The sequence below is a fragment of the Callospermophilus lateralis genome, chromosome 19 (genome assembly GCF_048772815.1).
Source record: "Callospermophilus lateralis isolate mCalLat2 chromosome 19, mCalLat2.hap1, whole genome shotgun sequence".
Classification (NCBI taxonomy): domain Eukaryota; kingdom Metazoa; phylum Chordata; class Mammalia; order Rodentia; family Sciuridae; genus Callospermophilus; species Callospermophilus lateralis.
The window spans coordinates 645135-667223 of record NC_135323.1 but is presented as its reverse complement, the minus strand read 5'-3'; the positions used below and the strand labels follow the sequence as shown (position 1 = coordinate 667223).

General features: G+C 62.8%; 3 protein-coding genes across 6 annotated transcripts in view; 1 reads left to right on the top strand and 2 right to left on the bottom strand.

Moving 5' to 3' along the window:
- Window positions 1-21854, top strand: part of Clec16a (C-type lectin domain containing 16A) — a 175711-nt gene extending 153857 nt beyond the window's left edge. For 2 of the 4 annotated variants that reach the window (XM_077106086.1, XM_077106085.1), the window contains exons 22-23: window positions 12223-12381; window positions 20846-21854. In XM_077106086.1, the coding sequence (XP_076962201.1) occupies window positions 12223-12381; window positions 20846-21207 (521 nt within the window). In that variant the 3' untranslated portion in view covers window positions 21208-21854. The other 2 variants (XM_077106087.1, XM_077106088.1) reach the window with 2 other exon arrangements.
- On the bottom strand, window positions 2816-6966 carry LOC143638335 (uncharacterized). The gene is made up of 3 exons (XM_077106116.1): window positions 6829-6966; window positions 4224-4417; window positions 2816-4028 (listed from the first exon to the last, which is right to left on the bottom strand). The coding sequence occupies exons 1-3, from the start codon at window positions 6964-6966 to the stop codon at window positions 3281-3283; spliced, it is 1080 nt and encodes a 359-aa protein (XP_076962231.1). The 3' UTR covers window positions 2816-3280.
- On the bottom strand, window positions 2816-11822 carry LOC143638307 (uncharacterized). The gene is made up of 5 exons (XM_077106065.1): window positions 11689-11822; window positions 10415-10593; window positions 9944-10086; window positions 8303-8601; window positions 2816-8014 (listed from the first exon to the last, which is right to left on the bottom strand). The coding sequence occupies exons 1-5, from the start codon at window positions 11820-11822 to the stop codon at window positions 7297-7299; spliced, it is 1473 nt and encodes a 490-aa protein (XP_076962180.1). The 3' UTR covers window positions 2816-7296.
- Window positions 21855-22089: the final 235 nt, after the last annotated feature.

Genomic DNA, 22089 nt, shown 5'->3' with positions numbered 1-22089 from the left:
GGTGTGGATACTGGAGTCTCTCTTGCCAAGCATCATGGTGGTCCATGCTTTTGCTGCCCTGGACACTGCTGCAGTGGGCATCCTCGTGCAGAATTCTGGGGCCAAGGCCTTGTCCTAGTAGTGTTGCCACCGTGCCCAGAGCCTCTCCCTGTGCTGTAGAGCACCTCTTCTCAGACTTCATTCTTAAAGACTGCCCAGCAGGCCCTCGCGGAGTGCTGGTCCCCTGAAGCAGCCCTGATAATAAAGTGCTGCAGACTCGGTGACTTCACAGCAGGAGTGGTCGTCTTGCCGCTGTGAAGGCAGGATCCAAGGTGAAGGCCTGAGCAGAGGGCCCCTAAGGTGTGTGAGCAGAGGCCGCCTGCTGGCCTCTGGTGGTCGCTGGCTTACACAGGTTCCTCCCCAGCTTCTGCCTCCGCCTCCCTGCGGCCCATCTGCTGTCCTCTCGTGAACTGATCAGATCCGCAAAGTGACCGTTGCAAATCAGGTCATGTTCCGAGGCACTGGGTGAGCTGTTTCTGCTGCATTACGTGCCACCTGTGACGGCCACCCTTTTATAGAAGTCTTGGTGCATATTTCTAGTGAATCCTCTGGAAACTGTTCCTGAGGGTCAAAGGGATGCCTGTGTCGAAGGCTCTCGATGGCACCTTGCCAGGGCACTTTTCAAAAAGCAGAGTGGCCCTGCCCAGAGCCGCCCCAGGCCCCATCTCCAAGCGCCTGGCTCGGCAGAGACGCCGCGGCGCTCCAGGGCTCACCAGCGTGGGCACGGACATTCTTTCTTTCAATCAAGCCACGTTGTTTTTGTTCCTCATTCCTGCCAAAAAGAGTCCACAGGTTGACAGCAAAATAGGAGCCGTGGCTCGGAGCGCTGTGGGGCTGTTCTTGCAACCACAGAGGTGACGGAGATTTCAGAAACACTGGGCCCTCGGGGCCTTGCTGAGGCCTCACCCTGGGGCAGTCTGCCCAGCCAAACGGAGAGGAGTTGTCTGATTTAGTTCAGTTGAAAGCCCACTGCGGCCTGCACCACCCCGCTGCGGCGGAAGGAATCCAGCAGTAGCCCTCGGTGACTTTGGGGTCCAGGGCGGGCCAGGGAAGGGGTTCTGCCAGGCCATTCAAAGCAAGCCAGCCTCGGGGCATTTTAGGGTAGATCCTGGGACCTGGGGATGGGGAGAGGAGCCGGGAAGCCAGAGCGGCTTTAATGGGAGGGACCCCTCAGAGAACAAAGGGCAGCCCTGGGCACTTGGGCTGGGAAGCCACGCTGGCCTGGCCGTCTGACTCAGCAGGTGGGAGCTCAGGGGGAGAGCAGGGTGCGAAGCCGGTGAATTGAGCCCGTGTTTAGGGGAGCAGATGGGCCTCAAGTGCAGTGCTGTCTTTTAAAGGCGGTGGAAGCCTTAGGCTGGTCATTTGGGACAGTTGACTTGGGCGGACAAAAGCCTGGGGAAGGGGGCACTTGTCCCCAGCTCGGCCGGCTGGCAGGTCCTCAGGGCCTCCCTTTGCAGGAGGGCAGCCTGTTCCGCAGCCCCCTGCTCTGCTCATTTGGTCCCAGGAAAAGGTAGCGCCTCCTTTTCTGGAAGGATTCTGGGTTTCTGTTTCTGACCCCGCCTGCTTGTCTTGGGGAGGAGCGAGGAGCCCGCAGTTGACTTGGCTGCCGGCCAGGGTCGCTGACACCCGATGGCTTTCACGTGTCAGAGTGCGGCCACTGCTGGCCCCTTCCCAGTTGTCCAGTAGCTGACCAGGGAACATCTGACCACTTAGCAGATTTATTTCTTTTTTAAACCAGGGCACCTCTCATGGTCACATGGCATCTGAGATGGCTTTTCCTTGGGCAAAGCTGGTGAACCACCGCAGCCCCAACAGCAGGCCACCTGTCCTGGCGAGACTTGCCCAGCCTCGCCGGCCAGGCGGCAGCAGTGTCCTCCTGTGGCCCCCGACGCTCCTCCGAGGGGAAGGGGAGGTGTCGGGTCTGTCAGTATTGGGCACTGGTCATCCCATTGGGCGCCAGGGGTCACTGGAAGCTGAGGCTTTTCCAGGATCCATGGCTCTGAGACCGCGGAGCTGACCGTAAAGGTCCCCCAGCTCCTATTTTGCTGTGGAGAAGGAAACCCAGGTCTCGCTCCACCCTGGCCAGCCCCAGCCCTGGCCGTGGTGCCTTGATTCTGGGGAAGAACTGAAGTCGATGCACACAGTGGTGTGGGCCAGGTTAATAATGAATGTGGAGGAAGGAGAAAGGATATTCAATATTTAAACACTCCAGAGCGCTCGGTCCTCTGCCAGGCATCGCCCTCCGCCGCTTCCTGGACGGGTTTGAACCTCGTGCACCTCCCCCACCCCGCCCGGGCGTCCAGCGCGGCCTTTATCTACAGGAGGAGATGGTGGTGTTTGGGGCAGCCCCGAACCGGCAGGACAAGAGGTTGTCTCTGGTGAAGGAAGGAGGAAGAAGGGAACGTGGAGGTGAGGTCTTTGTGGACCCCGCACTCGGGAGCAGTTTGTGAGCTTGGATCTGGTCCGCGCTGGCTTCCTGTCCCAGAGCCCTCTCTCTTGGAGCCAGTGTGTGTTTTAATACAGATGCTGGGCCTTGGTTCTTGAGCGGATTGTGATGGTGGACATGGAACGCAGAGTCGCATTCAGGAGCGTCTGCCCAGGTCTGGTACTAGGCGGTCCCTTGAGCTGGCCGGGATGCACATCTGGGAACCATTTCCTCGTCTCTTCCGGACACACATTACACAAAAGGAGAAGCGCTCTTTTGGTGGGGGAGGAAAAACATTTGGCCCAAGACATAATAAAATCACGCTTAAGGATGCAGCAAACTTCAAGTCTCTTAGTTAAAGGAAATCAATACTTTTATGATGAAATATTAATCATACTTTAAAAAAATAAGTCAAAACTGCAAATGAGAGTAGCCAGGGCAGTTTTGATGTTGCAGGCATCAGCTTCACGTTGGCAGAGAAGCACGGGAGAAGGCGGATCGGCCGCGGCTCATCAGGAGCCCCTCCAGCACCTGGCAGGGTCCCTTTCTTGAGGGTTTTCCATCAGAAAGACGCCTGCCCGCCCGCCCCTGAGTGCCTCCGCACTCCAGAGCAGGCGTGGACCGCAGGCTTCTGGACGTGGAGAGGGGAGCAGGCCTGGGCCTGGGCGAGGCACACCCGCACCGACAGGAAGCCACTGGCTGTCCCCTGCCCCCACAGAGGCCGTCCCAAGGCAGCACGCGCAGTAGGTTGGACATGGCGAGTGGCTGTTTTTGTAGGTGACTGTGGTTGGGTGTTGGCCGTCTGGACCAGTCTCACTAATCCGTTCGGTTCTCCATCACGGAGATCCTAGTGGAGCAGTCAGTGTTACCCTGAGGGCGGCCACACCGAGACCCCGGGACCGGGTAGACGTGACGGCACCGAGACCCCAGGACCGGGTAGACGTGACGGCACCGAGACCCCGGGACCGGGTAGACGTGACGGCACCGAGACCCCGGGACCCGGTAGACGTGACGAGACCGAGACCCCGGGACCGCGTAGACGTGACGGCACCGAGACCCCGGGACCGGGTAGACGTGACGGCACCGAGACCCCGGGACCGGGTAGACGTGACGGCACCGAGACCCCGGGACCTGGTAGACGTGACGAGACCGAGACCCCGGGACCTGGTAGACGTGACGGCACCGAGACCCCGGGACCGCGTAGACGTGACTGCACCGAGACCCCGGGACCCGGTAGACGTGACGGCACCGAGACCCCGGGACCGGGTAGATGTGACGAGACCGAGACCGAGACCCGGGACCTGGTAGACGTGACGGCACCGAGACCCCGGGACCCGGTAGACGTGACGGCACCGAGACCCCGGGACCCGGTAGACGTGACGGCACCGAGACCCCGGGACCCGGTAGACGTGACGGCACCGAGACCCCGGGACCGGGTAGACGTGACGGCACCGAGACCCCGGGACCGGGTAGACGTGACGGGACCGAGACCCCGGGACCGCGTAGACGTGACGGACCGAGACCCCGGGACCGGGTAGACGTGACGGCACCGAGACCCCGGGACCTGGTAGACGTGACGAGACCCCGGGACCCGGTAGACGTGACGAGACCGAGACCGAGACCCGGGACCTGGTAGACGTGACGGGACCGAGACCCGGGGCCTGGTAGACGTGACGAGACCCCGGGACCGGGTAGACGTGACGGGACCGAGACCCCGGGACCGGGTAGACGTGACGAGACCGAGACCGAGACCCGGGACCTGGTAGACGTGACGGGACCGAGACCCCGGGACCGCGTAGACGTGACGGACCGAGACCCCGGGACCGGGTAGACGTGACGGCACCGAGACCCCGGGACCGGGTAGACGTGACGGCACCGAGACCCCGGGACCGCGTAGACGTGACGGCACCGAGACCCCGGGACCGGGTAGACGTGACGAGAGCTGATGGGCTCCTAGGCTGGTTCTACAGACCTTCGAGACCCAGGCACTGAACGTTGCTGTACCAGGCCCCAGCCCCTGCATGGCCTCCTGAAATGGCCGTCACAGCGGGTGGCGGGGACGGAGTTCTGTTTTACGTTGTGTTGTTTTCTCAGAGACAAGTCCTCTGCCACATGTCCCTGTGTCTGAAGTCACTCATGGAAACAGGAAGTCCCAGTTCTTACCTCACTGCCCAAGTTTCAGGCACCCCAGGTCCTAGTTACCAACACAGCCAGCCCCTCTGGGACCCTTAGACCATGTTCCTTCAATCTTACTGCCCTGTGAGGGGTGGGTCAAGAGATGACAGGCCACGGGGTGACAGGTCCCCCGTCACAGGCCCGCAGGGACGGCCTGGCCCCTGGGTCCTCCTCTCTACTGTGCTCCGTCCCTAGAGTGCAGTGCCTGCCCGTCTAGGCCCTCTCCCTTCCGGATGAGAGAAGCCACGTGCATGGCAGTCCCTCAGGACTGACCGTGTCCCTCGGGGCCACCAAGACAGAGGCTGACAGAGCCCAGTCCACCTGACAGCCTCGGCTGGGGCTTCCAGAGCCGTTGTGAGCTGATGCCCATCTTGGTCTCTGTGGCTCAGCACGCCCTGGTCCTGTCTGGCCCACGTCGCTGCGATGGTGTCTCCCCTTCTTTTCTCGCTGCTTTGTAACAGAACATCGTCATCTGTCACTCTGGCCGAACCCCGATCTGTTAAAAACACCTGGTGGGAGAGGCTTTGGTGACGGGCCCGGCTGCCGCGGTTGACCCCTGCTCTGAGAAGTCCCAGTCCTGCAGAAACCAGCAATAGACTGGGCCCCAGGCACGAGGCTGTCTGCCTGGGGAGTGGGCTAAGTGTGTGTCCACCCCATGTGCCTTCTGCAGAGGATCAAACTAAGTCCCTCTTTGGCCCTCTTGTCCACCAGAGACACCTCGTAGAACGCACAGGGCCAGGTGTGGGTGGCGGTGGGAGCCAGTCTTGGCCTGGAAGGGGAGACAGACCCCCAGGAGATCCCCGGCCCTCCCGAAGCTGGGCTCATGGTTGGCAAGTCGGGCGGGCTGACCCACTGCCCCGCGGGTCCCCAGGCGGCAGGCCGTGTGCCTGGAGGCCCCGGGACGTCTAACCCGCCCCCTCTCGCTGCTCTTTCAGTAGACAGGCAGTCAAGATGGCCACTGCTGAGCTTTCTGATGCCGTGGCTGAAAGACTGCTGTGGAGCCCTCTACATGCTAGTGTACAGACGGTAAATCCCTGGGAGAGGGCCGGAGGGCGCGTCAGGGCCGGCCACCAGGTCTCGGCAACTCCAGCCACATCCAGAGAGCCAGTGCCCTCTGCCGTCCTCGGGCCAGCCCACCCTCTGTGGCCTGGAGAGCTGCTCTGTCAGGGAAGGCAGGAGGGCGCCCACACCCGCAGACTCCAGCTCCTGCGTCCACCCACCCGGACGCCCCCCTGGCCGCAGAAGGGACTCTTGGACTGGGGGCAGCACAGGCAGCAGGCCCTCACCGAGGGCAAAGCCCCTCCCGAGGGGAGTTGGGCCCAGAGGGGAAGCGAGGTACTGAAGGCCCTTTTCTCTTTCCGCAGGTTTTCAAGTGTAGTCCTTAAAATCCAAGAGGATTTGTACGCGGATAAAGAGCTGTAGGCTCACAGATCCTGCACGTTCCCCGCGATTTTTGTACGTTGAACATGTTACCCCGCTAAGAGCCACCAGAAATGAACGTCTCGAGCCTTGTCGGTGTGGCCAGTGACCAGGGCCGCCGTGAGGTAGCGGCTCAGCTGGGCCAAGAGAGGTTGCAGTACTGTCCCCTTCCCCAGGCGCCTGATTGCAGATCTGTCCCCTGGCTGGACAGCAGGTGGCTTCTTTAGTGCCAAGTCACAGGGAGAAAATCAGAACAGGGTTGGGTGGATGCCCCTGGAGGCGGGCCCTCAGCCCACTAAGGAGGGCCGGCAGGGGGTGCCTGGTGACCCCCTGACTCTGTCCCTGCCACCCAGACTTAGAGGCCCGGCAGAGAGTGAGGCTGCAGGGGGCCCCAGGGGGCCACGAGGTCGCGGCCATGGGAACCCACCCACGTGGCTGCAGCTTCTGTCTTCTTTGTGTGGATTTCTGAGAGGAGACCTGGGCAGCACGCAGGCCCTTGTCTGGCCTTCTGGGTGCCATGTTGGGCTTGAACCGAACCCCTGGCCCCTCTGTCCCAACACGCGCTCTCTGAACAGTTGGTGTGGCCCCTCCCGGTGGCTCTCCTCCCCACCCATTGCTTCATCTGCCAGCGGGTGGGCTCCGGAGCTGCCTCTGGGCCAGATGCGTGAACGACAAAGCCGTGCCCTGCCCCAGATCTGAGTGGCATCTGTCCAGAGCAGCCAGTAGGCTGCAGTCCCAGACTCTGTCACAGTCTCGGCCCCTGGTCTCACCCGGGGACCTGGCAGGCTGCCGTGGGAGGGGAAGGGCAGAGCCCAGGAAGGAGCCAGTGTGGGGCGCAGCCCAGCGCTGCCGTCGTCCGTCTGTGCCGAGGTCACGGGGCCCATTGATTTCTCGCTGTTTCCCAGCATCGCCAGGGGTGGTGAGAAAATGTGAACGCTGCGTCGCCAGAAACCTGAGCCGCGGGCTCGGGGGAGTCTGTAGCAGAAGGCAGCCGGGGACCTGCGCCCCGGGCCGGCCGTCCTTGCTCCCTCGGAGGCACCTGGGTTGCTTCCCCGGGGTCAGCTCTCAGCAGGAGTCATTCTGTGCTTTTCAACCTGGAATCTTAGATAACGGTTGGCTTTGGGGGGGCTAGAGCTCTCCCCCAGATCTGAGAGCCCCTCCCTGGGAGGGGCCCACCTCGGCGGTCAGGCGTGGCCACCCCAGAGCGTGGCACCCTGGCCCCTGGAGGTCAGAGCCGCTCAGCCCAGGTGGCTGTCGGCCTCGCCCGACTCCCACCGCCAGTCTGACAGGTCAGGGCAAAGCACCCGCCTGGCACGCAAAGGCCCTGCTTCCTCCCCACACTCCAAGCAGAGGCCTGAGGACACCCAGGAGGTTTTACTTAGAAATCTAGATGTCCAGCTGCTCTTGGATGCCGGGACACTGTGGTCACCCTGAGGCCTGCTTCTCAGTGTCCAGGTCTCTGGAAGCAGGTGACCCCTGGGGATGCCTGCGAGCTTACTGCCTCTGGCCCTCCTCGTCTGTGAGGGTCCCCGTGCGCATGGTGCTGCCAGGTCTGTGTCCCCCACAGAGACGTCAGGAAGGAAGGGACGCCCCTCCCTGGCAAGGCTGTGCCAGCTGCAGAGGTCCCTTCTTCGTCCCGTGACATTGGAAAAGCCGCCGCATGGTGGTGCCTTCCTGGGATGCGACTCCTGCCCCAGCCAGGCGTCTAGGGCCTCAGGGGACAGAGATCCTGCAGGTGGTGGCTCTGTCCTGAAGTCCCGCCTGGCGTGCTCCCCAGGCCCGGGCCCCGGGAAGCCCAGGCTGAGCCGCAGGGTGAACGTCCAGCTGGAGGCCCACCGGTGTCGCAGGCTGCCCCCTCTCAGTGCTGCGGTGGGGCTCTGGGGCTTGATCTCTGGCCCTGGAGCTGGCTTGAAGCACAAGCAGCCGGCTCTTCCTGGAGCAGGTAAGCGGTCAGAGCTGTGTGGAAAGGGGTCATTGGAGTGAGCCTGGAGCCATTTTCACAGCTTCTGAGGGGCAGAAGTGTTTTCTTGAGTTACACTTTGGTCACGCACCAGAACCCGCAGAGCAATCGCAGTGCGCCAGAGGGCACAGACACCAGGCTGGCCACAGAGGTCAGGGCACCTCCCTGCCGCTCTGCAGATTCAGGAGCCCTTTGGCTCCAGCCCCGGCTCCCGTTTTTCCAGCCCTTCCCACCCCCTGACCTCTGTGTCCCCGCTGCTCTCTGGTCGTTGCCCACCCCCTGACCTCTGTGTCCCCGCTGCTCTCTGGTCGTTGCCCCTGCACGTAGTCTCCACAGCCCAGGGTGAGGCCCTAAGTGAATTCAGAAAAAGAAAGAAAGAAAAATTCACTTGCACGATATAGGAACGCGTTGAGGATCTCCTAAAGATCTGGGAGTCCGTGTGGAGGACCACCTCCCGTCTCCCTGACCCCCGGAGGTCTCCTCCTGTCCACTTCAGCTGACCCGGGGCCGATTCCCCAGCAGATGGAGAGCAGCCTGCGCCTCCAGATGCTCTCGGGCCAGGAGACTCGGCTAACTCCCTACACTAACAGAGCTTCCCGCACCTGTGTCAGTTAGATGAGGTTCAACTACATCTGAAAGAAAAGCCCATCTCCCTCAGGGACAAGGAGCCTGCGTGTGCAGGTAGTCAGGGGCTACACAAGCGCTTCAGGGACCCAATCTTCCTGCTTGATGCTCTGCCATCCCTAATATGTGATTCACACTCATGGTTCAGGATGGCTGCTGGATTCCCAGCCATCATATCCGTGTTCCAAGAAGCAGAATGGAGGAGAAAGTACCTCCTTTCCTGTTAAAAAGCCTTGCCAGGTGCCTTGGTGCACACCTGTAATCCCAGCAACTCAGAAGGCTGAGGCAGAAGGATTGCAAGTTTGAGGCTAGCCTCAGCAACTTAGTAAGAACCTATCTCAAAATACAGTGTCAAAGGACCAGGAGTCGAGCTCAGTGGTGGAGCACACTGCTCAACTCAGGTGCCGGGGCTGTGGGGGGCACTTCTGGGAAATCCCGCGTGCTGTGTCCATGTCTGTCTCACTCTCTGGCCATTACTTAGTCACATGGCCATGCTTAGTGGCCAGGTTCTGTGACTCGTATTGGACCCGGCCCAGCTCTGGGGAGCCAGGGGAGCCCTGGGCTGGGTCCCGGGAGCGGGAGCATCAGCTCCCTCCTCCCCCCTTACCCTGGGGGTCAGGAAACTCAGGCCGGCACCAAAGGAAAAGAAGCCTCTCCCTGGAGAACCCGTCCTCTGCTCCACGCCGTCCCCCTCGTCCGCTCCTGACCTGGGCAAGGTGGAGAGAGAGCCCAGACGTCCTCAACAGGACATGCCGCTTCTGACCATCTCTCTCCCGGTTTCTTGAACACCTCCCTTGATGCTCTTTTCTTGGGGGGGTGGGGGTTGCTGGGATTGAGCCCCCAAGAGCACTTTGCCACTGAGCTACGCATCCCCAACCCTTTTTGTTGTTGGAGACAGGGTCTCACTGAAGTTGTTGAGGACCTCGCTAAACTGCTGAGGCTGGCTTCAAACTTGGCAGTCCTCCTACCTCAGCCTCCCAAGTGGCCGGGACCGCAGGCGTGGCCAGCGTGCTGGTCGGCAGCAGAGGCCTGCAGCATCTAGCTGTGCTGGTCTTTTGCTTCTCCCAGGCATTGGACACGTCTGTCAGCTTGACAGTCCCCTGCCCTGCACTGACTTCCTGCGTCCACAGCGACTTCTGTAGAACGGGTGGGAGGGCGTGCAAGTCCCCACGGCCTTGGTCCACGTCTCACAGGCTGTGGTTGCGCCATACCCTGGGAGGGCCTCCAGGAGCCCGTGTGCCTGCGGCCTGTCCCGTGACCGCTGGCTCGTCTGTTTGCAAGGCCGTGCGTGTGGGTCTCACACCGGCCCAGAACCACTCACTGGATGAAGCAAGAACCAAGAGCCAGGGCGTTGGGCCACAGGTGCCCTCCTGGCCCTCTGAGATGGCCCGGCCACTCCCAGAGTGGGAGGGAGCCCCTGGAAACCGCAGGGGCAGTCTGGCACCTGGCCAGAAGAACAGAACGCCGTGTGGCTCTGGGCCCCAGTGCCCGGGGAGGGAGGGAGGGAGGGAGGAGGACTCGGGGATCAGTAGTGGCAGGTGAGGGCAGGACGGTTCAGTCGCCTCTGCTCAGCTGGACCTGCTGGCGCCCAGGACCTGGGCGGGGGTCTGGTCTCTCCAACTCTCGTGACATGCAGGTTTTACCGCCAGTCTCTGCTCGACCCCCATCCCATCCTCCCAGTGAAAGAACTTTCATTCTTTTTTTTTTCTGTTTTTTTCCTTGTGGCTCTGGGACACACCCAGGGTCTGCTGCCTGCGAGGCAGGTGCTTTACCATGAGCCACATCCTCAGCCACCTGGGTCCCGCAGAGAGCCACAGGGAAGACTTGTGTCTTCAGAGAAAGGGGCCTGGCCACCTGGGTCACAGCCACATCTTCGTTCACGGGGGCCGGGCTCGCCGTCGGGCATACAGGCTCGCTCCCATCTCGGACACTCCGGCCTGTGGTGGTGCCTCTGATGGAGAGGCAGCCTGGGAAAAGCCGCCTGACGCTTTGATTGGTTGAGGGGTGATCCATTTTCGAGGCAGGTAAACAGCTAGTAAACTGGAGGCTCACCACTGTGAGTGGTCAAGAAGTGAGCAGCAGTGAGACCCTTCTCGACGCTGTGGCTGGCTGTCCCCAAGGAATTTCCCTGGCCAGTGTGTGGGTTGCCGGATGTCTGCCCTGGTTCCCTCCCGAGGGCTCCCCCCACAAGCAGTCACATACGCCCTCTGGACACGGGTCCCACAGTCCCCCATAAGCAGAGCCCCGCAGTGGACAGGGCAGGCTCTTGGTCAGAGCATGGTCCCCTCCGTGCTTAGAGCTGCCTGCCAGGCCTCACCTGAGTGGCGTCCAGGCAGTTTGCTTCGGGAGCAGGTGGGTCAGGTGAGAGGGCTGCCTGGGGCTATGGCTGGCAGGTGGACAGACAGTGAAACCAGGCTGCCCTGGGGCCGCAGCCTGAGCGCCGTGCTCTGCACCAGGTCAGCACCCTGCTTCTGACTGGAGCCGGGTGGTCTCCATGGCAACCCCTCAGCCCTGCCACCAGGCGAGAGAGCAGCCCGACGGCCCGTAGGCCAGGTCCCAGGGCTGTAGGCTGCAGGCTGCGTTCCTGGGTTCTGCGAAAGGGAGACCCGGGCACTGAGGGCCTTCCGGAAGATGTGTTAGCCAGGGCTGGACCTGAGCGGCTGGGGCAGGGCAGAGGGCGTGGAGAGGTCTGGGGCTGGGTACAGAGCGTGTGTCCACTCGGACGGTGGCAAGGAGTGCAGAATGGCCAGCGTCTTCAGTGTCCTCACTCTGCTCGAATAGGAGGGCCTGCCCCAACCCCATCCCGACCTGGTACGTGTCGTTGGTCCAGAGCACAGGAGGCCTGCCCAGCTCCTGAGGCTGAAGGGGAGCCGGGCCGTCCGTCTGGGCCTCTGGAAGGGCAGAGTGTTGAAAGGGCAGACGCTGTGGCTGCCGGAGGGCTCGTGTCCTGGAGCGGGCAGCCGGGCTGGGTCGAGGGACTGAGGTCTGTCCGTCTGCTGTTCCCCCAGCAGTGGGTCCTCAGCCCGTTGCTGGGAAACAGACGTACTTCCAGCAGGGCAGCAGGTGCCGCTGTCTAGGGCCAAGTGTTTCTGAGACGTAGAGCTTGCCCTCCGTGTGCTGGCGGCCACAGACCACAGAAGCTCCAGGTCCCACCTCCCTGGAGCCCAGGGCCAAGCGCATCGCTGGCAGGAAGACTCCAGGCTCCCCTCCAGCCCAGTTGGCATCTGGTGCCGTCCCTTTCGCAGAGTAGGGGGTGTCCCCTGAGGCCCCCGACGCCCAGCGACCGTGTGAACTCTGCCCCAGGAGCCTGTGGCTGCACGTCCCTTTCAAGGGCAGAGCCCACAGGCTGCTGGTCCAACCCCAGGCACAGATGGACAGCTCCCAGCCCTGCCCGGGCTCAGGGGCTGCCCCATCTCTTCCAGGACACAGCTTCACGTGTGTCCAGTCGGCCCCTGACCAGCTCATTCTGGAAAACAGGCCCAGGCCTTCTGGGCACTGGGGTGGGGTCCCGGCCTTGACATCTAAGGCCTCCCGCTGGCCTCCCGGTTTTCTCCCGCCTGAGGCGTCTGTTGTCTTGCAGGCTTCGCCGTGGCCCAGTGCATAAACCAGCACAGCTCGCCCTCCCTGTCATCGCCGTCACCGCCATCTGCCAGCGGGAGCCCCAGCGGCAGCGGGAACACCAGCCACTGTGACTCGGGGGGCTCATCCTCCACCCCCTCAGCAGCCCAGAGCCCGGCAGGTATTGACCACGTGACTCAGAGGGGTAGGGGCTTTGGAGACCCCTGGTGCCCCGCCTCCACTGTGACCACTGATAACCAGTGACTGTGTCACAGTGTTCGGGGGACACTGTCACTCAGGAGGCACCTTCCATGGCTCGGGTCAGCTCCTGTGTCGGCCTGCTGCACTGCGAGCACTTCCCCAATACGGAGCCGAGAGGGTGGACCACGGGGTCACCTGAAACCCGCTGGTCGTCACCCCACTGTCTCAGGTGTCACCGCAGGGACTCCCAGGAGTGACCTTTGAACCTTGCAGAGAGCCGTGTCAGGGCTCACGCTCTGCTGCAGCGGACCTCCAGGTGCGGCTGCTGTCGCTTGCCGAAGGGCCCCGTGCCCCTGGGGGCTCCTCAGGCTGTGTGGGCCGCGTCTTGCTGTCCTTTAACTTAGTGCAAACGTGGCACCGAGGACTCGGCTGGAAGGGGCTGTCCAGCCCCACCAGCCGGCCTCCACCTCAGCCGCCTCCTGCCACTCACCCCTGAGCACCCAGAGTGCTGCACAGAGTCCCAGGGAGGAGGACACGGGGGGCTCCTCATCAGCTCAGCCCCTGGGCAGCGAGGAGCAGGGCTCAGGCCGGGTCGGACCTTGGTGGCCACAGCGGAGGGTGCGTCTCGCCCAGGCGTCCCCACCGTGGGCCTGGAGGGTCCCAGTGACACCAGCCTGGGTACCCTCTGCCTTCACTGTCCCCACGAGACCCACTCAAGGGCCCTTGCCCATTGTGCTTCAGGGGCACCTGACCCAAGTCTCACTAAGTTACGGAAAAAGGGGTGCTGGCCTCGCCCCACCCAGCCCAGAGCCGGCGTCCCTGGGCACCTGGACCCCCCCCAGCATCTCCAGCTTCACATCCCCAGTGGAGTGAAGCCACCCAGCACCACAGCTGGCCCCCAGGCCTGTGAAGGCCATCCTCAAGCCACTCGCTGGGACCTCTTCCCCCGGCATCTGCTCCCCTCCCTGTCCCAGGCCAGAGGAGGTGGCCACGCACTCTGAGAACCCACGGGACTGGCTACAGGTCTGAGCCGCCGTCACCGTGTTCCCAGACCGTGGCCCTAGGTGCCCGCTGAACCTGGTCCTGCTGTGTGTCCATGTGGCCCCGTGTGCACACCTGCCGTGTGTTTCCGTGTCTGTGTGTGCACCCAAACACACGTTGACGCTGCCACCTGGAGAGCTCGCCCCACACAGCCCGCACGCCTCCCTCACGTTGATAAGGAGACACAGCCAGCGGCTGAGTGGACACACGAGCCCAGAACCGAAGCCAGCAGGTGCCACGTCACCAGAATCGGCCTCAGCCCGCGCATGCCCACCTGAAGGAGGCTGGCGCTCAGCGCCGCACCCCCAGGGGGTCCCAGCCTTGCCCGGCCTTCCTCCGCCCTTCCGTCCCTGTCCCCACCCCTCCCCGCAGGGCCCAGGGCTGCTAGCCCTGCTGGTCAGGTGGCCCCAGTCAGTCAGGGGACCTTGGAGGTGTCTGCTCCGGCTCAGTGTGACCCCGCAGGCTTGCGGAGACGAGGACACAGGTCCCTGTTTTTCATGCCACACAACAGTAAGAGCCTGAGGCCCAGGTCCCACCTCAGACTGCAAGACAGCCAGCGCCTGGTGACGGATCAGCCTGCGGGCAACTCCGCTTCACCGTCACCCAGGGACACAGACGCCTGGGGACCCAGCTTAGATCCCGGGGGGCGGGCAGCAGAGCCACAAGCTCCTCTTGCCCTGATGCCAGGCTGCCCAGGCCAGCCCTCGACCACCGCCTGGTTCTCAGCAGCCGGCTCCAGCATCTGCCTGCTGTCCTACGAAACGGCTGGAGGAAAAGCCAAGGACAGGAGGAGCAATGGGACCTGGAGTTGGGGCGGGAGCCCTTCCACCAGTGGCCTGGTTTGACACTGGCTCTGAGCACTGACCCAGTGCTGAGTTCCTGACGGGGAAGTCGGCCCTGTGCCACCTGCCAGACCTTCCACCCACCGAGGGCCAGCCACCGTCCTCCAGGGGGCCAGCCGGGCAGCCGCGTAGGCTGGAGGAACCTCTTGCCCCAGCCTGTCCACCCATGGGGCCACTTGTCCTCAAAGTGGTGTTTAAGGGCACAGTGCTAAATCAGAAGCACTCCTGTCCCTGGGTTGACAGAGCCTCCCAGAGTGCAGGGTGCCCGTGGAGCGGGCAGCGGCCAGGCCCATCTCTGCCATGGAAGCCAGGCTTCGCCTAGCCAGGTGTGGGTAGGGAAAGTGCAGAGGTGCTGTCCACCCCTGACGGGACAGGCCCAGTTTCCCAAGGTGCTGCTCCACAGTTTGGAAAACTTAGATTGTACAAGGACCTTAAAAACTAGGGTGTTACAGCATCCAGTTCTGTGAGGTGGGGTCTGGTGTTCTGCAGCCCAGGGGCCGCTCTGCTGCCCGATTGACGTGTTTCTTAACACAAGAAAGGGCAGTGTGAGGGGCTGGACACGTTCACGGCCTGAGCTCACCACCACACGACATGTCCGTGTGTCAGATCAGCCCCTACGCGCTGTATCGCTTGTCAGTCACGCACCTCTCCTGCCAGCCCCTGTGGGTCCCCCAGGTGCGGGAGCACAGCCAGCTGGCGCTCGCTCTGGTTCTGTCCAGCTCAGGGGACCTTGCGCTTCCTGCCTGGGTTTGAAAAAGGCCCCTGTTTATCCCAAATACAGATGTTCTCAGCTTCCTGTGGGCCCTAGTTTGTGTTCCGGGATTCAGTGAGTCAGGCCGTCCCTTCTGTTTTTGTGGACTTGAGACCTGACCCCACAGGTCCCTCCACCAGCCCGGCCCTGGCCGCCTTCTCAGTCCCCCCAACTGCCCGGCTTCTGGCATGCCCACTCCCACTTCCTTGGCTCGTGTGGAGCCCCTGCTAAGCCCAGGCCACAGGGTCGGCGGGGATGGTCCCACCAGTGAGCAAGTCGCTGAGGTCCTCAGACCTGTGCAGTCCCGGGCCACTGCAAAGGAGACCTGCAGGGCTCCATCCGCCAGCACAGCTCAGCTGTGGAAGGTTCCAGAGGCTCCCAGAGGAGGCATCACTGGAACGAGAGCCAAAGACTGACCAGGCCAGGGATCCGTGAGAACGGCAGCCCAGCGTGTCTCTCGGGTCCACCAGGGCCCCAGCCCTCCATCTTGCTGGCCACCAGGGAACCCTTCTCCCGTCTCTCGGGCCTCCCTGTCGGTTGCCTCCCCAGGACAGGCCGCGAGTGGTCTCTGAGATGCATTCCTGTGGCTGTCAGGCCCAAGGCCCAGCCCAGCAGGGCCTAGCCAGAGCGGGAAGGGGTGCCCTGGTCACCAGGGGCTCCCTCAGTGTTGACAGCATCGGCTTCTGGGTCCCTCCACGGCCAGAGACGGCTGCAGATGCCCTGGAGAGCTCAAGCCAGAGGCCCAGAAAGACCCCACTGAAGTCCCTGACACCCTGGACCAGCCGGAGAGGTCTCCCTTCACTGTGGGGCGTCTTGCCTCTCAACGCCGTGCCCGGGGGACCTGAACGGCCAGCGTGGTACCCCTGCCCACTGCCATCTGTTGACCAATGCGACAGGGCCTGCTGTGTGCCCAGGCTGACCTCCAACTCCTGGGCTCGAGCAGTCCTCCTGCCTCAGCCTCCCAAGTACCAGGACCAGGGGTACCCAGCTCGCGGGCCTTTAAAGAAAGTGCTGTGGACCCTGTGTGCCTCGTGGGGAGGGCGGGGGACGCCTTGGGCTGCAGTGTCCGGGGCCCAGGCATCTGTGGCCGCACCTCCCGCAGAACCAGGCTGAGGAGCCTCAGCGTGATCCCTGGTGAGAAAGTGACAGGGTTGGGACCGTGTCCTTCCCCTCAACAGGTGATGCTTCTGAGAAGCTGAAACTGCAGAAAACGCGAGGCAGGGGACGGGGGATAGGCCCGACTTTAGACCCCAGTGCAGGCCACTAGGAAAACCTCACCTCCCGGGTCCCCGCACGCCCACACAGCGACACACAAGCACGGGCGTGCGTGCACACCAGCTGCACACGCACACACAGTCACCACGGTCGCGCACACACTCCCTTCATGGAATTCTGACAAACCCCCTGTCCTCATGACCAGGCACCGTGGCGCAGGCCTCTAGTCCCAGTGACTTGGGAGGCTGAGACAGGAGGATCTCAAGTTCAAGGCCAGCCTCAGCAACTTAGCAAGACCTTGTCTAAAAAACAGAGATGGGGGGAGTGGCCAAGGATGTAGCTCAGAGTGCCCTTGGTCTCAATCCCTAGTACCAAAAAAAAAAAAAAAGAAAACCATCCCCTCAGATAGCTCTGTGACCTGCCCTGGGATCCTTAAACAGCCGGTCGCACCTCTGTCTCCGGAGTTGCTGGACTGCACACGGGTTCCAGATGGGCTACTTTGCAGAGGACAGAAAATTGTTTGTTAGAAAATTATGTCAGAATGAAGGTCAGCCTGTCCTTTTAACGTTCATTTTAGAGCCATTTAGGCTGTGAACTGAGGCTACCTTTGACCCTCCCCAGGGTCCTACAGGGAGGAAGAAGGGCAGGGTGCGGTGGCACATGCCTGGAACCCCAGCCGCTCTGGAGGCTGAAACAGGAGGATCACAAATTCGGAGCCAGCCTCAGCAATTTAGGCCCCAAGCAAGTCATTGAGACCCTGTCTTATATAAAAGATGAGCGGGGCTGGGGATGAGGCTCGGAGGTTAAGCCGGGACCCCGCGGTCCCTCCCCTCCCCTGCGGTCCCTCCCCTCCCTCGCCTGCTCCCGCACCCTGGTCTGGGCACGCCATCTTCAGCCACACCCTCATTTCAGGAGCTGAGCGCAGACACCCCCAAGACTGGGCTGCACTGTGCTCAGCCTCGAGTCCCAAGCCGGACCCCGAGGAGGAGGCGTGACCTGTCCCTGCCTCTCCCCGGCCCTTGTTTTTAATGTGGTAAAGTCCCTATAACAAACCTGCCACCTGCCGCCTGCGGTGCCCTAGCACGTGAGCGCGCTCACCTGTGTTCTGTGGCATGCCGTTGGGCTTTGCTCTTGTCCCGAGTTTGTCTCTAAGTTGTGACCCCCTTAGCCGTGAGATGCTCCCGACACTTCTGTTCCACCGGTTAGCGCCCACCCTGGCCACCCACTCACTCAGCGCCTGGGCTCAGCTGTCCCTGCAGAGGTTCGGGTCTTCTAAGGCCAGTCACCGTGGGTGGGGGAGAGTGTTGCCCCGACACTCGGCCGGAATCTGCTGGGTTCACTTAGCTGGTCTGGCCCGGTCCCCAGCCCCCGCCCGCCCGCCCGCCCCGGGCGGTTCTTAAGCTAAAACGGGTGGACAGTTTTGCTCTCTGTCCCTGAGGTTTCTGACCGAGTCTGGAAGTTGCTAATGACCGTCTTTCCTTCCCCACAGGGCCAAACCGCCCCCGCCCCTCACCCTACTAAGGCGCCGAGTGCGTGGTTTGGTTCCTGGCTCTCCCGACTGGCCGACCCCAGGGGTGGCGGGCCTCTTGTGTGCCCGGGGCTGGGCCCACTCTCGTCGATGCTTCGCGTCCGTCGCTGCTGTGTGTCCCTCTCTCCACGCCCTCGCTGCTCCATTGTCAAGGCTTTCTGTGATCTGTCGCTGTTTCCCTCTAGTCAGGAGTGGCAGGAAAGGACGCCGGCGAGTGTTCAGCCTGTCGGAGGCCGACAGTCACGGCGGCCACTGGGTTTAGTGCTGGGAACTGCGGCTGCCAGGACACCTCGCGCACTGTCACCTCAGGCAGGTCTCCTCCGGCAGCCCCACGGGCCCCGTGTCCCCGCCCCTCGGCCTTGTGGGTCAGGGTCTGTGGGGGTCAGGGCCAGGCTGGCCAGGGAGAAGCCGCGCGGAGTGGCCTGTCCTCGCCTCCCCAGGCCGCTCCTCCGCCCCCCACTGTCCCCACCCTGCAGTCCTCCCAGCAGGAGGCCGCCTCCTGGGGCGGCCCCGCGGGTCCCTACAGCCAGGACTTGGGGCGTGGGTGGCAGTTGCCCGAGCCGAGAACTTTATAGGGCACTGAGGGTCACCTGACCTCTTTCCCCTGGCCCTGCCGAAGCCCATGGCACCTTCCGTCCCCTCCAGCCAGAGGCCCCGAGTCACCTCCCTCATAAACAGGACAATCAGGAGTTCCCTCACGCTGAATGCCACCGGGCGAGGTTGGTCTGAGGGCCAGGCCACGGCGGCCGCCCGCCCGGGACACTAACCGTGGTGGCCGCCTGTCCCTTGGGCAGTCTTGCTTGCTGTCCTCTTTTGTTTCCGCTGCTTGAGCTCCGCCTCTGGCTGCTGTGCTGTGCTCCTGTTGCCGCCCGCCTCTCCCAGCCGAGCTCCGAGTTCAGATCTGTGCTGGAACATGGCCACTGGCAGGGTCCGCTGAGGCCCCGCCTCAAAGCTGCAGGCCAGCCTCTGGGGTGCTGGCCAGGGGGAGGGGCCACTGCCTGCTGTCCTTATGGGCCAGGGTCCTGGGAGGACCCCTGCTGGTCCCCCTCCAGCTTCGGCTGTGTCCCCAGCCCATGGGCAGGAATCAGACTCCCTCCAGCCCCTCACACCCTGGGCCCAACGGCTGGCCTTAGGGCACAAACCACCAGGAGCCCAGCTACGCCAAAGGGTCAGTAATAACCCTGCAGCCAAGACTGGACCAGAACACGGTCCTTGCTGGGCTGGATGAGCTTGTAGGTGGCACGCAGGAAGCCACTCTCGGGGCTGAAAGGAGACGCGAGGTGAGGCTCGGAGGGAGAACAGGGTCAGTGAGGGGGTGTCTCGGGGGACAACCGCCCACTTACAGAAACAGGGCTCTTCCCTAAAGGATGCGGTCGGCATGTGCTGCTGCTTGTTGGTAGCTGCTATTTGAGTGGGGCTCAATATTCTCTCCCCAGAAGCCCCACCGGGGACCAGGGAAAGGGCTGTCACCTGCAGACCTAGGCTTCAGCCCAGGGGGAGCTCTGGCGTGGAAGCTCTGAGAACAGCCGAGGGTCAGGGTTGCCTCTGTCCCCGAGGCAGGACAGGCCACTGGAGAAGTAGTCCTTTCTAAAGTGCCTGTCAGCTGCTGGGCTCGGGCCTGACTTCCTGGAGAGGCTCTTCCATCTGAAGCACGCGGAGGCCACCAGAGCCCAGGACCCCGCTCGCTCAGAGCCACACCTTCTGGTGCATGGAGAGGGTCCTGTCGGGGCGGTCAGTGGCCCAGCTCCTCGGGTGTCCTTGCCAGTGGAGCGAGTCAGGATTCATGAGTAGCACGGACTCTGGTTCTTGTGGGCTCACTCTGTCGCCCGGTGCCGACTGGCGCCAGCTGCACCTCCCAGGGAGGACAGGCCCAGGTCCCAGGCAGTGCTTTCCCGCACCTTCTGTCTCTCTCCCCGTGGCTGGGGCTGCAGCTTGGGGGCAGAGCGCAGAGCACGTGCCCAGCATGCACCCGGCCCCAGCACCACCCCAGGGAACGGGGTGGAGGGGCGTGCGAGCGCTGGGAGGCCGCCTGCCCGCCTGCCCACCCGCCGGCCCCCAGGACTCTCCCTTCCACCCCCCGCTGTGTGATCTTATTCCGCTCTTTGTCTTTCCATTCTCTTGCTCTGTGTTCAGTTGCCTTTCTGTTTTATCTTGGCTTAAAAGACAAAAGAAAACCTAATTGAACTGGAATCACATTGAACCCAAACCGTGGTCCACCTCCCCAGGACCTGGGCGCTGCCACGCGGTGCCCCTCGGCCTGTGCTCTGCTGACCCCAGATCTGTACGAATAAGGATCTGCCACCCCAGAGGGATGCCCACGGCCCTCCCGCGGAGCCTCTCGGTGCCCGGCCTCTACCTCCCTCCACCGTGAAGCCCTGGCTCCTCGTGTCCCAGGCCAGCCATCCGTGGAGAGCAGACAGGCCGTTACCTGTCCCTGTCTATTTGAGGATTTTAAAAAACACCAAAAATGGGGAATGCCACTCTGGAAACACCTGCCCCGGGCAAAGCCTCCTGGTTTCCCTCCAGCCCCCTGGGTAAGCTCCGGGGGCGCGGCTGGGGCGGGCCCCTGACGGGTGCCAGCTCTGCACCGCGGAGGAGAGACACCACTCCAGGGTTTTGTAAGCTACAAAAAGTTTTTTAAATACTGCAGTGGGCTCCTTCTTGGGTGGCTGTCCCCATGCTAGACTCTGGAATGGCCTGCAGTTCTGGGCACGCTGAGCGCAGTGACTTCCCACTCTGGTTTCTGTCATCAGGCAGGTGGCCCATGGCGTCCGGCTCGGCCAGCCCAGGCCAGGTCTGTGGTCCACAGGCCACAGGCCAGTTGTGCACACGCCCCCAGGTTCTCGTCAGTCAGGGGGACCCTGGGCCCTGAGACGCCTTCTCCAGGCCCAAGTAAGACTGGCCTCAGTGTCCCCAGAAGGTAAGGGGCCAGGCCACGCCCCAGCACCGGCCGTGTCCCACACGTGTCCCCCACGTCCCTGGGCCCTGGTTCAGGCGGGAGCAGAGCGCTGGCCGAGGCACAGCACACAAAGCTGAGTGTGTCCCTGTCGCTTGCTTCCCCACGCAGATGTCCCCACCACTCCAGAGCAGCCTCCGCCTCCGCCTCACCTTCCTGACCAGCTGGTGACCTGCAGGGAAGCAGAAGCAGACGCCAGGCCCAGCAGGAGCCTGGCCCGGGGCCCAGAGCTGGAGACCGCACACCTGTCCCCCAGCCTGCTGCCTGCCCAGCAGCCCACCATCTCCCTGCTCTACGAGGACACTGCTGACACACTGAGCGTTGAGGCTCCGACTCTGGTCCCACCTGTTGACCCCCACAGCCTCCGTGCCCTTACTGGCATGCCCCAGCCTCCCACGCCAGCCAACACCGGCACCGAGACCCCCGACGAGGAGGCTGCGTGGGCAGAGCCCGCGGGCCCCGCCAAGCACTGAGTGGGCGCCCGGGCCTCCCCTGTGTGTGCGGCCCGCTGGTAGGGACCCCAGTGCATGGTGGCCAGACCTCGGGAGCACCCACAGTTCTGCGCGCCCCAGTACCGCTCTGCCCCCACCCCAAGACTACTGCACTCCACCTGCCGCTGCCCTCACTCGGACCTCCACGGAGACCCGTGCACACAGAGCGAGGCCACCTCAGAGAGGCAGGAGGAGTGGGCCCGGGGCAGGAGCCACCAGCACCCTGTCTCCTCGGGTGGCTCCTCTGTCGCGCACAGAAGAGTCGGACAAGGTCACTGTGGGTAGAAATTTGTAGCAGAGCGAACTTAGATTCTCGTCTCCTTCGGCTATTTATTCCTGCGTTTGGCAGCAGATGAAAAGCATTTACTTAGAAGGCATCTCTTTGGGGAAAAAGGTCCAAACACATCCAGGACCCCAAGGCTGGGTGTCCCGTGCAAGGGGAAGGATAGTGTTAGGTGGTCTGTCTCCCTCCGTTTCTCCGTGTTCGGTTGTAGACGCTTAGTGTCGCTGACTCCGTTTTCTTCATGATTCTTATTTCTCTCTCACCGACTCTGCTAGCCTTGGAATGGTTAAGTAACTACCTGAAAAGTTCAGTTCATTTCTAAATAAAACCGAGGGAGTTCCGTGGACTCTCGGGCCGTGTGGAGTGGGAGGGCGGCGGCTGCTCTGGGCCTGAGCAGGGTCTATCCATGCAGGGGCCGGGGCGGCCGCTTCCCCAGAACGCACGCACCCTCCAGCCCCTCGCAGGGACAGGTCTCCAGCCCCGGCTTCGGTTGCACCCTCCCCTGTTTACCTGCGAAGGAGCCACTGGGGACTGCCAAGACCCCAGACCCAATGGCGTGACGGGAACAAGACCAGAAGCAT